The sequence below is a fragment of the Anopheles funestus genome, chromosome 3RL, assembly GCF_943734845.2.
Source record: "Anopheles funestus chromosome 3RL, idAnoFuneDA-416_04, whole genome shotgun sequence".
In the NCBI taxonomy this organism is placed as follows: Eukaryota; Metazoa; Arthropoda; class Insecta; order Diptera; family Culicidae; genus Anopheles; species Anopheles funestus.
Window position 1 is genome coordinate 11,519,748 of NC_064599.1, and position 12,786 is coordinate 11,532,533.

The 12,786-nt window shown below is 46.6% G+C and overlaps 3 protein-coding genes across 14 annotated transcripts in view; 1 reads left to right on the forward strand and 2 right to left on the reverse strand.

Moving 5' to 3' along the window:
• LOC125767799 (protein melted) overlaps nt 1–6,792 on the forward strand; it is a 32,107-nt gene extending 25,315 nt beyond the window's left edge. Inside the window, exons 4-8 of the mRNA XM_049434708.1 lie at nt 13–1,208; nt 1,282–1,990; nt 2,075–3,013; nt 3,108–3,290; nt 5,635–6,792. Of these exons, the coding sequence (XP_049290665.1) occupies nt 13–1,208; nt 1,282–1,990; nt 2,075–3,013; nt 3,108–3,290; nt 5,635–5,709 (3,102 nt within the window). The 3' untranslated portion in view covers nt 5,710–6,792. The remainder of the gene's footprint in view (nt 1–12; nt 1,209–1,281; nt 1,991–2,074; nt 3,014–3,107; nt 3,291–5,634) is intronic.
• On the reverse strand, nt 3,844–5,382 carry LOC125767819 (46 kDa FK506-binding nuclear protein). The gene is made up of 2 exons (XM_049434734.1): nt 5,233–5,382; nt 3,844–5,013 (listed from the first exon to the last, which is right to left on the reverse strand). Exons 1-2 carry the CDS (start codon nt 5,240–5,242, stop codon nt 3,917–3,919), a joined length of 1,107 nt encoding a protein of 368 aa, XP_049290691.1. The 5' UTR covers nt 5,243–5,382; the 3' UTR covers nt 3,844–3,916.
• Nucleotides 6,793–7,386: 594 nt separating the features above from the next.
• The window catches only part of LOC125767795 (talin-2), a 58,947-nt gene continuing 53,547 nt past the window's right edge, over nt 7,387–12,786 (reverse strand). For 10 of the 12 annotated variants that reach the window (XM_049434691.1, XM_049434690.1, XM_049434698.1 and 7 more), the window contains 3 exons: nt 12,142–12,783; nt 10,353–11,485; nt 7,387–9,595 (listed from right to left, as the gene is read on the reverse strand). In XM_049434691.1, the coding sequence (XP_049290648.1) occupies nt 8,977–9,595; nt 10,353–11,485; nt 12,142–12,783 (2,394 nt within the window). In that variant the 3' untranslated portion in view covers nt 7,387–8,976. Of the gene's footprint in view, nt 9,596–10,352; nt 11,486–12,141; nt 12,784–12,786 lie in introns of those variants that run through there. The other 2 variants (XM_049434700.1, XM_049434702.1) reach the window with 2 other exon arrangements.

The following is a 12,786-nucleotide window of genomic DNA, read 5'->3' on the forward strand; positions in this document are numbered from 1 at the left end:
TTTTTCGCGCAGAACTACAACAAGCAAGTGGTGATGGAGGTGACACTGCCGGTGGCGGTAAAGTTTCTCAACCAGGGCAACCTCGAGCTGTCGCGTAACCTCGCTAGCTACCTTTCATCGGCCGCCATCGAGTACTCGTACCTGCTGTCACCGCATGTGCACGTCATACTCGAATCGCTGCTCGGTGGTAACTACGGTCTCTGCCATGTGCTGTCGCAAATCTACGAAGCAACACCGGATCCCATCAACGATGCTGGGCCAAAGTTTGTGGAAATTGTGCCCCGGTGTGAACTGCAGGAGCAGCTGGTCATTCTGCAGCTGCTCGTTACGATCGCGAAACAGAAACCATCCTGTTTGACGGAAAGCATTCCATCGCTGCTGGAGCTGGCCATGGTTCGGCCACCACTATCAGCAGCGGCACTGCTCGTGCTGCTCAAGCTGGCCGAATCTAAACCTATCAAGCTGGCAGAATATACGGAGGCGTTCAAACAAATCGCACACACTGTACCGCAAACGGTGGGTTTTGCAGCGCAGATTCTCTCCGCGATCGGACGTTGTGGAAAGGACCGGGCCCAGGTCGCGCTAGACTTTGTGCTAGAACATTTGCCGCGTGCCGATCGTCCGCTGCAGACGATTCTGCTAAACGAAGCGACCAAACTGTGCACAAAGTATCCGGTCCTGTTCACCGACAAGGTGACCTCCGTCGTACGCCAACGCCAGCTAAGCAATAACAGTCAGATCAAGCAGACTGCGTCCGGTGGGGTGACGATTGTTAATCTCAATTCGTCTGCCACGCTGCCCACACCAGCATCGACAGTAATAGGCACGGCAAGCCCGACGTATGCTGGCGGCGTCCACGGAACTGGTGGAACGGCAGCTATCGGGACAAACGGTCCATCCGTTGCTGGCGTTAGCATGCTGGGCAGTAGTGCAGCTGGCTACACCCAGCATGTGCTCGATCACGGACGATCGATTGTGTCGAAAACCCCGAATGTGGCCATCATAAGCAATGGGCATACGCACACGGGCAGTGCGATGATGTCGACCACCGTTATCAACACCTCGAACGGTACGACGCTCAGTTCCACCATTCATCCAGCGCTGCTTACCAACTTTATGAACGCAGCAAACGGTGTACCGAACAGTGGCACCGCAACTGCCGTGGGAAATGGCACTACTGTCATCTCACCGACACCACATCACACCGGGTAAGACCCACTGCCCTGTTCAAGTGTTCAATCGCACTCTCTAATCGACTGTATCTTTTTTCCCATTTTCCAGCTACACCCGAAACCGTCCAAAGCTCGGAGATTCGCGCAGTACCGGACGGCTTCATTCTGGCGGTGGTGGTGGCAATAAAAGTACGACGCGTCTGAACAATGCTGGTGGATCGATGGGCGGACTGCACAAGTCGCGGCTCGGTTCGTCCCAGCTAATCAATCAGTTCAACGGCGATATCGGTGCGGGTGTGTCGATTGATCCGGAAAAACCGTTGGCGTCCGGTGTCACCCCGAATGGCGGACCCACGATAGTGGATGGTTCCGCTTCGCACAGCATCAGCCATCATTCGAGCGGAAATGTCGCTATCAAAGGAATGATGGCCAGCACTGGCAGTGGCGGAGGCGGTGGTTTACTGGGAGGCAACTCGATTCCACCGCCACTCAGCCAGCATGTGACGATCACGGGCGAGAACAAATGGGGCATACCGCAGACGAAGATCACATCCTGTGGCGTCACCGTGACAACGTCTCCGACACGTGCGCCCCGACCGTACTCACACGGCCCGTCCAACACGCTAATGGGCTCAACCGGAGCACTCGGTGGCAAGAGTTCGCTCGGCGGGCTGAACCAATCAACCGGCTCGATCGGCATTCAGGTGCACCATGCATCACCGGCCTCACCGACGATGTTCAACAATCATTCGCAGCAGACGTCACCGCAGCTGACCACGACGCTATCGCTTCATTCGAGCGATGATCCAACTAATCAGGTAAGACAGCGGGTGTGTGTAAGCGATTGCTTGAATACTTGATACCCCGGCACTGAGTATATGTATATGTGGTAATGCTTTTAGGTAATTGTCTCCGGTCCCGCCACGGTAACGACGCGTCCACGCACGAACGATAACCGTAGCGTAACGATCCTGAACGCTTCCTCGACCACTACGCGCATGAGCGTGTTCGAACCGTACCCGATGCGTGACACCATACAACATTTCTGCGAAAAGCATCTGGACAAGATCAAGTCGTACACGGAGGCAGTGGCACACCGTATTCCACCGCCGGCCAAATGCATCATCGAGGAACGCCGCGCGAAGAAGATGGCCAAGCTACACTTTGCGTGTCAGGTGCGCGGTCCACACTGTCTGTACTCGCGCACCATGTTCACGATGCGTACGCGCAACCCGCGCACCTGGATACATCTGATGTTTCTCGATCTGCAGGCACGGGCCGGCAAGAACGCGCTCAGCAGCTGGGATCCAAGCGTTAGCCGGCTGAAACACTGCTGGGACACGCTCAAGTGTGAAAACCGAACGTTCATAACGCTAGTCACTAGTGCGTTCCCAAACGGCAAGGAACAGGAAGCGCTGGTCAATGAGCTTCGTCATGCCGGGTTCTTTGACGTGTTTGAAATGGGCCCGGTAACAACGCTTGGTCCGAGTGGTGCCGGTGGAAACCCTGCAGGAGGAACAACCGTACCGGGGGGTGAACTCCCTACTGGTGGTGGTGTGTCGGGATCCACCGGTAATGCGGGTGTCGGTTCGGGTACCGGTGGTGACGCGAGTGCCGCCTCAAACGGGGGCAGCACGGAAGATCTGGAGATGCTCCAGTGGGGTTGCTTTCTCTGCCATCATCCGGAGAAAGCGATCGGATTTCTGCACGGCAACAATCAACCGGTGATCGAGGGACAGCTAAAGGAGAAGAAGGGCAAATGGAGACTGTTCCGGCGATGGCGCACGCGCTATTTCACACTGTCTGGCGCACATCTATCGTGCAAAGGTTCGGTCAGTGAGGTAAGTTCGGCAGTGTTGAAGTATGAAGTGAATGGATCAAAACCACATTTAACGATGATCGTTTTTTTCCCCCCCTTTTGGCAAATGAATGTAGGCCGGAGGAGAAAGTATCGACGTCAACCAGATTCGATCGGTGAAGGTGTCCCGGGGTGCGCGCAACATCCCGAAAGCGTTTGAAATCTTTACCGGCGATCAGACACTCATCCTTAAGCCGAAGGATGGCAACAAGGCGGAAGAATGGGTGCAATGTTTAAGCATTGTGCTGGCACACTCACAGGTAGGAACTGATTTTAAGCATTTTTACTTCATCTACTTACATTCTAGAAGAATGTGTCGTTTTGGTGATGGGGAACCGTGCAGCAGGCCCTGTATATTCCATTTGATTTTTATTCTTATTTATTACTTTTACCTTGGGGGACTATGAACCCTAAATTGTTCATTTTCCAACGGCGGGAATTTTGTTGTTTCAAACATTTCCCTGTAATTTGATCAAAGTAAACAATGATTTCATGCTGAGAAAAGATGGCCGCTCCATATAGAACGTTGTCTCACGATCTGGTACCTCTCACCGTGTTATTTTTTCTGTTGAAACTCATGGTGATGAGAACTTCCCTTTCTCCCTTGCTTAACATTTTTGTTTTCCATAAAGACGGCTTTTGTTCTCGCTTCGAGCCGATGTTTCCGATGAAATTTTTCAACATTGCCAAAAAGCCGTGTGTTATGGCTGCTCTTACTTCACTGCTGGAAGCGTGTGGAAAATAGCGGACAATAATACCTATACCTACTCACCCATCTGGATCTGTTTCTCTGAATTGAGGTTAGGAAATCAATTTTGTACCGGTGTTAGATTTTAATCTTTATTATGAATATGATTGGAATTCCTTAACATTTACCCGCGCCTCTCTAGAACACCTTTTTGAGTTCTACCTCAAACACTAGGGTGCTGCACGGCGGTATTACCGGTGGGCTGCCCTTTGCCCCGTAAGCCAGTTTGTGGGGAATGACGAGGCGTCGCTTTCCTCCCACCTTCATGCCTGCTACGCCCAAGTCCCACCCTTTGATGACCTCTCCTCGTCCCAGGCTGAACTTTAGCCCCGGACCCTTGCTGGTGCTGTCGAAAACCTTGTTGTTAGCCTTAAGGCGCCCTTCATAATAAACCGCTATCTTCTTTCCCGGTTTGGCCTCAGGTCCAGTGCCCACCTTGATGTCTTCGACCATAAGCCCATCCGCTAGCGTACGCATGCCACCTTTCTTCTGCTCCTGCTGCTGTTCCGGCTTCTTGGGAGCTTCCTTCGCGCTTTTAGCGTTTCCGTTTACTGCCTTGGCGTCGTTGCTTAGCTTGGCTTGCTTGGCCTTCGGGTGTTCATCTTCCTCCTCTTCCTCGTCCTCGTCGTCCTCCTCCTCATCATCATCATCATCCTCCTCGTCCTCTTCCTCGCCGCCGTCTTCGTCCTCGTCGTCGTCATCATCGTCACTTTGGCCATCATCCTCCTCATCGTCGTCATCGTCGTCATCCTCATCATCTACGCCGTTCGCTGCGCTGTCGTCGAGCATGGATTCCGTGAATGTGGCGTCATCCTCGTCCGATTCGTCGGACACCTCGCCGGCCGCTATCTTTTTAGCCACCTTTACCTGGGCCGCCTGCTTCGCGCTGCGCGGTTTGCCGTTTGCAGCCATCATCTCCTCCTCTTCCTCATCCTCCATCTCATCTTCCTCATCGTCCATGTCGTCCATACCATCCGGAAGCACGTTCCCGGTGAGATGGACCACTCCCTGGCCCTTGGTGGCGAAACTGATCTCGTCTCCGGTTGCGAACTCCTGGTCCAGCACAACCTGAGGAATCGCTTTGTTCAATGTGCACAGCAAATAGGTGATGTTTTCCGTTGTTAGCATAACCTGCACATTTTCGCTGCTGTCCGTGAGGTCGAGGGCAGCGTGCGTAAGGTGGAAGTCTTGCTCCACCACTTTGGAATATTTCTTCCCTGGCTTAAGAATGAGTCCTGCAGGGTGAATAAAAAGCAGATACAAGACATTGTTAATCGACCATGTGGTTTTGGCGTGTTTTCGAGACGCATTGATTCTATGAATACCGGATTGCAAGAAAAGATGCTGCCAACACACGCACACACACGCAGTCACATTCACAGCCATTGTGTATGGTATGCCGGTAGCAGCTTTTTCATGTATTTCTAGGGAAATCCTAATGCTAATTTACTTACCCCAGAACATTGTGAGTGAGGCGCGTGAAAACCGTTTACACTATATAACACGAACAGAAATAACCACGAATAAAAGACCTGGAGCGAAACAACGTGTTCGATCGCGTTCTGTGAAGGTATTGCCGTCTGACAGCTCGATTGAGGCGGGCTAGAAACGAACGCTGGTTTATATAAACGCGCTGGCTGGAACGCAATCGAAACGTCGTTTCGAAGATGGCGCGTTGTTTGTTCGAAGCGGTTTTTGAAACGGTTTTTCGAATATGAAATTTGAAAGTGTCGGTTTAATGACCGGTAAACAATTTCGTAAATTAACAAATTGAACTATGCGATTATAAATAATGTAAATCTAAATCAAAAACACATCATAAAGAATAAATTTTACGTATTTTTTCCGTTTTTCAGGCACGAGATAGTCCAACTACACGCACCAACAGTCTTCCAGCACGTAGTATTGGCAACAGTAGAACGGTTTTCTAAACTTCTTTTATTTTGCAATCGAATTTGTTATCGAACCACACACTGGATAAGTGGACGGCGATCGCATACAGGGATTCAGCGAAATAATTCCACAGGTGACCGGCAATTCCGGCAATTAAACCGTTGAGAAAACGTATCAAACGAAAAGACAGTCGTACTTAACGAGATCACACAACGGCACGGTACCGGAAATCGGTTTGTGGCGGACCGTTTATGTATTTATAGGAGCATAATGGAGCGTAAAAGACTTGAACGAACGAATTAGATAGTGGAAGTGCATTTTTATCTGTACAGAAGTAGCATCCCAAGATACTACCCATCGGTACGAAACAGACAAGATTTCATCGCGCTCTAAAGCCAACGTATTTGCAACGCGGACAAAACAATCAAAACACATGGCTGTCATCTTTACGATAAATTTAATCGCGTATTTCATATTTTCTGTTTAAGATATAAACTGAGTGAGATAGTTGTACTTAATTAGGAACGTTGGGATAACAAAAAACCTGTCCAAAAGGGGGTAACGTTTTAGTGAGAGAGCAAGCACACGTAGCGATTTTAAGTGCTTACATATACACTTACTTTTATATAATTTTAAAACCAGTTAACATACGTGTTCAGCTTAATTGAAGAGATTTTTCCCTGCTTCTACATTCTTCGAACGTGTGACGTTATCGTTTTGTAACTTGTTTCGCATCGGTTAAGCGCCACGTAAAGCAATATGATACGCGAGGATAAAAAGAAAGAAACTGAGCATACATTTTATATTAGGGATGATTCGACTATTACCTAACGCAAAAATTGTGAATTTTTGACCCACTCCCTCCCTACCGTAAGAAATCGTAATGCTGGAAGCGTCCCGCTACCTCTGTTATTTACGTAATAGTTTGGTGAACTCCCACACTCCCCTAAATTCTGTTAAAAAAGAAAATAGAAACATAAAAAAGGACGTTATGTTAAACGATCGTATCACAGTGATTTCTTGAAAATTATACAGATTTTGCTTTATTTTTATGTATCTAAAATAATTACTATGGAAATAAACTTTACAAACCGTTTGTTTACATTTCCAACATTTAGAAATCATGTTTCGTAGCGTGTTGTTTTGATTCAAGAAATTGGCCACAAGTGCTGAGAAATTTGTCGCAGAAAATGACCGGTTTTAACATTTTGAGTAACAGGAGAGGATCCAACAAAGGAGGTGGTATATCCATACCATGCGATCTGGCATCATCTGTCACTTTACACCCCGGTGAAAATGCTACACAAATTAAAAGAATAAATTTGAAATATTTCCTTGAAAAAGGTACCTAATGAAATATTTTCTTGCAATAGCTAATGAAATATTTCAATGAAGAACTACCTCCTTGGTGGGATGCTCTCTTGTTGAAATTTTTCTACCGATCACTCATACTAATATGACGGCTAGATGGGAGCAGTGAGTGTTACCTCCTGCATTGGATGCTCTCTTGGTGTTGAAAAATCAAATAAAGATACGAACGATACTGTATTTTTCGTTCTACTTACTCGCATTATTATCGATAATGTGTTCCACAGCATACATTTTTCTCGCATGAATTAAAAATTCAGAAAAAAAATTAAAAAAAAATAAAAATGAACAGAATAAAAATGTTCTTTCAAATAAACAAAAAAAAACAGAAAATGAATTACACATACTTGTTGGGTGTTAAATTTAATTTTCTTTCATGGTTTCTTTATTTTTCCGTTTTTTTTCTTATGCTCGGCCATTCTATTCTGCTCTTAAGGTAGTTAAACCGGATTTTGCAGAAACGAGAGAACAAAACGCGTTAAAAGAAAGTGATAGATCATTTTTACTTAAAAAAAAACTCCTCTACGTTTAGAGACATTAAAAAACGAGCCAACGATTTGAAATCGATATTTGTACGGTAAAAGTACACCCTAATACTAGCTGACTATTTGAAGCACGTAGGTTATTTTTTGTCCTGTGGTGTTGTTGTTGCAAATTAGTTAAGTAAAGTTTGCATCCTGTGTTGTTTGGTTAATTCAAAACACATACAAATAATAGCAATCGTACGTAACTACAAATCTGTTCTACTTCTCTTTTGCTAAATTATACTTTTGTTGTACCGCACACAAAGAAAACAAAGATAAAAAACAAACCGCTCTCACGATATAATTAAAACTTCCAATCCATTCCTACCGATGGTTTAATCCATGATGTGCTTAACGCTTTTCATTTGCCTATTTTAGTATAACCATGTGTCCTTTTTTTTGTTGCTTTTGTTTCTAAGTGGAGCTAAATTCCACTCACTATTCGTTCTAAATCTTCGAATCGTATTAAGTTCGCGTGGCATTTAAGATCCACGGTAGAACTAGCGCTAGTAATAGTAAGTAATAGAAGTAGTAGAATTAGTAATAGTAGTAGTAGTAATAGTTACACAAAATGGCACTTCCGATCGCAGCAACTATGTATATTCATTGCATATTTGTGTGCAAAGTGTGCGGCATCAATTTAAGGCGAAAAATGGAAAAGTTCCGTTTCTGTTCTTTTGGCAATCGTTGGCATATACAGTCATCAGTCGTAACTGTTTTTTGAGTTTTGAAATGGGTACGTTAAAAAGCGTTACTATTTACTATATATTAGCGGTAAAAAAATTACGAAGGCATTGGATGCTTTGTTTTGTGTTTCTTTGTTCTTCCTTTCGCCACCATTCACACAACGTTTTGGAAGGCAAATCGTAGCATACTACGAGGCACAATAGTGAGCGTACACGTTGAATACTTTCCTTCTTTGTTCTGCTTTAAATCCCTTTTCCGCGTACCTACCATAAACCTTCTACGTGCGCTGTTAGTTACATCTACATATGTATACCCTATATACTAACATTTCGAATTAATATATTAAACTCTTTCACTCTGTTACGGCCTACTAGGTTTAGGATTTAGTTCATCGTTCATGTTTCGCTTTACAAACATCAAATACGTGGCACTTGGGTGGCGTTATTGAAAACTATTCGGGAAGAATTATTACAAAACTGTCGTCCCCTACACGACAAAACATAGCGCGCACACAGGACACACATCCTACTTACTTAAATGTTACAAACAGTTAAAAGTCAACAAATCAACCTGTCACCATCGGTGTGTCGTACACTACTCGGGGACACGGTTGAAAGAAAATACATTAAACTAGTTCATTAGTACTATCGGCTTTTGCTTCGAAAAAAGGACGAACTACACACGGCGCACGCTGCACATGAACACACACACACGCAAACAGAAAGCTTACTTCCATTCCGTCGTGGTTGCGCCAGCGCTACTGGACTTCATTGTCGTCGAGGTGGAGGAGGACGATGTCATCTGGACCTTTTTGGTGTGGATGACCTGTTGCTGGTGGCGACCTTCCTCCATTATTAGGTTGCCTCTCACTGTAGTAGTGGCCCCCATTTGTGCCCCACTGTCAAAGAGACTAACGTTACCATTTTTAATCGTTGGTACGGAAGGCACAGAACTGGTGTTGTTGTTGTTGTTGTTGGAGGTGGTAGTGGTGGTGGTGGTGGTGCGAAGGAAGTGTTGTTGTTGCTGCTGCTGCTGCTGTTGCTGCTGTTGACGGAACTGTTGCTGTTGCGGTGAGCTAGTCAGGGCGTTAGTAACGTTTGCGACGGGACTTGCGGCAAAGCTGCTAGTACTAGTGGCTGTTTGTGCTGAAGGGCTTGTTGCTGAATTGTTATAGTAACCATGGCTTAGTGGCTGTGATTGCTGGTGGCGTTGCTGCTGTTGTTGTTGCTGCTGCATGTCGTGGTTTTCTAGGTTAAGTTTAGCGAACTTCTGCTCCACAGTGGTTAGCGGGTTTGCGCTTTGCGGATTAGTGTTATTGGCATTCTGAAAGACACGGGTTTCGTATCTGCATACGCGATGCGTGTAAAGAAGAAACAGAAAGAGAGAGAGAGAGAAAGAAAAAAAAACAATTGGTATGTTTTAGTGGTTAGGGCTGGATGCTGGTGTACTATGGTGATTATGGTGTTGCTAATAAATCCCTCCCGCAACGCTACTAGGTGTGACAATATTAGGAGTTTAACTTAATTAGTCGCTTTTCACTAACGATAGCGAGTTACATATTTATCTGAACCCTCATAACAAATTAATTTTTTATAGAGTTAACAATTTATCTAAAATTTACCATAACAAAAAACAAACTCGTCTATTTCCACAACCCCAAGGAAAGCAGACAATTGTACCAGTAATTGATCGAACCCTTCTGTGAAATAGCAATGAATTGTATTAAAGGGCTTTATACAGACATTTCCATCAGTTAAAGCATTTCGATAAGTTGCGATGATTCGATTAAAGTTCCCAAAAACTACTATCACCATCTACGTTTTACCCAGCTTCCTCAACTGCTTTAGTCGCATGCTTTAGTTGTGGCACAAAATGAGAGGAATGTACAGTGGGATTACACTACAGATCCACAAGGCCCCTACATAAGAAGGACTTGCTGAAGAATTCATGCTCATTCGAAGATTGTACAACAGAAATTACACAAGGAGGAGCAGAAGAGCATGAAGCTGAAGACACGTGATGCGACTTTCCCGCAGCATTGATCACCCATCAACCGATTTGTATGTGTGTTCTCAGTGATTGAAGAATCTCTTCATGCTTACCTGCTAGTAAATCCTTCGTACGTTTGTGGAGCTGGCGAGCTGCCAGCAACACCACCACCATTCGTATGCGGATGTGTTGGCGACGATCGGAACGTACTGAGCGGTTGCACCTTATTCTGCAGATCCTGTACTGCGGCATCGAACTGTGTACGATTGAATTTCGAGGCGCTCAGGTTCGAATTCTCCACACGCGTCATATCGTACGTGCGATTCAGCATCGATGGCGACACCAACGCAGACGGCGATTTCAAGGCATCCGATTGGTATGGCTTAGGGACGGCATTCGCAGTGAGGAGCTGATTGCCCGACCCGGGTCGCTGGAAGCTTGGACTTGCAGGTGATCCCGGGTGCTGTCCCAATCGGGGCATAGTATTTGCGCCCTGGCCGGGTGAACCACCGAGCGCAGAAGGCGAATAAGTGCCCGGTTTGGGTAGTGTTTGTGGCGGAGGTTTCGGTGAAGTCGACTGTCCGTATCCAGCGAATGGTGGCGGTGGTACGCCACCCTCATCGCTCTCGTCGGTCGTAAAACCACCGCCCAACTTCTGCCGATACTTTGCGTGCCGGATAGCGATCAGTTTGTTCTTCGCTTCCTCGAGCTGTCGTTCGCGCATCAATATCTCCGAGCGTGCATTAATTTCCTGCGCCATACCGTCCACCATGTTGCGGTTCAGACGCAGCGTATGCTCTTCTTCGCCCTCGATCGCCTGTTGAGCCGCCTCCACCAGTTTGTCGGTGGACTTGATGACCGCATTACCGGCCGCTTGCAGACGCCGTCCAGTTTCCGAGTTGGGATCCGACTTTACCTTGCAGGCAATTAGCAGCTGCGCTGTCGAGCTGGCCACCTGTTTCGCGGAAGAGATGAGCATCTCTTCAGTGCCGACACCCTGCACGAGGTTTTGTGCCGCCTCAACGAGGCTATGCGTGGCAGCGGCTACGAGCCGAGCGGCTGATATTAGTCCCTCCGACCATTGACCATCGTCCGAGGAGGTGAGCGGACGTTTCGCCACCTTACCCTGATCGATTAGCTCACGCTGGGCAGCGTTTGCTGCACGTACGAGTGACGAAGAAGCTGCCATTATACTCTTTGCCGCTTCCAGGATCATTTCGTCAAAGTTAAGATTCTCGTCCGCTTCCTACAAGTGAAAAGTGGAGTAAAATTTTAACATTTAACAGCAGAATAGTGCAATGTTAGTACGTAATAATTATTTAGAATTATCATAAAGAAAATAATATGATACAATGAGAAAATAAAAAAGGCATAAAAACAGCTTGTACAAAAACATATAGTAACAATAAAGAGATTTAATTGATACCGAAAAACGGAACAAAAAATTGCAACAAAACTAAAAGGCAAACATAAAAAGTAAACTACACTCCATACGAAGTGTAAAATCGAATCAAATCAAAGAAATATAAAAGATAACAATAACATTCAACTTTACAACAAAAAGAATAATTTATCACCGACACGACATCGCACTTATTTACACTGTACTGAACAGCATCATGTTTGCTCATTGTGGTTCAATGGGTTTTGTTGCGTGTGTTTCCGATTTCCGATGACCAACGATAGTCACGGTAATAATATGTTTGATTCCTGGGTGATAATTGAAATCTTAACAACCAAGAATATCAAACATATCTCACCGAAACTATCCCACCAACACCAACGCCCGGTTAGAGAAGTAGAGAGAGATATGGTTAGACGAGTTTGGAAGAAGCAATCTCGCGTCGCACTGAGAGGATAAAGGGATAGAAGTAGTTTGCAATACGTGCAACCTATCCTTACCTTCACTTCTTGCCGACGAGGTCGCAAGTTGGCCAACTTCTTAGCAGCAGCTTCGATCGATGCGGCCGCACCCAACAGCTCGTTCTCGGCAATCACCGTCGGATCGTCCGGATCGACCCAATCGGATCCCTTCAGCAACTGTGCCATACCGACCAAATCCGTCACGCACATCGCAACACGTCGCGACAGTTGCATCCTCTCGTCCGCCGTACAGTGGTTCAGTATACCTTCCAACAAATCCCGGTAGGCGATGGCCACCGCAGAACCAGCATCGAGCGTACGCTGCCGCAGATCTGGCGTTTCCGCACACGACCAGGCGACGGATTTGCATACGCTCAGCATATCGGAGATGGTCTTCCGGCCAAGGTTGGCAGCGGCAGCAATGTCCGACTGCAGATTCGAAGCACCAGCCGCCACTGCCTTCGCAGTGGCCGCCGTTACGTGCTTGGTGACGCTTATTAGATCCTCCGGTCGGGACAGTTGCTGCATGCTCGATCGCATCATTTCCGGTGCGAACTGCATCGAACGTAGCTCCTGCGAGATGGCATCCACCGTAGCTTCCATGGCGCGTGTACCGCGCGTGTGTTCGTCCTCGACGGCCTTTACCGTCTTAAGCAGCGAGGTGACATTCATCACCATAACCTA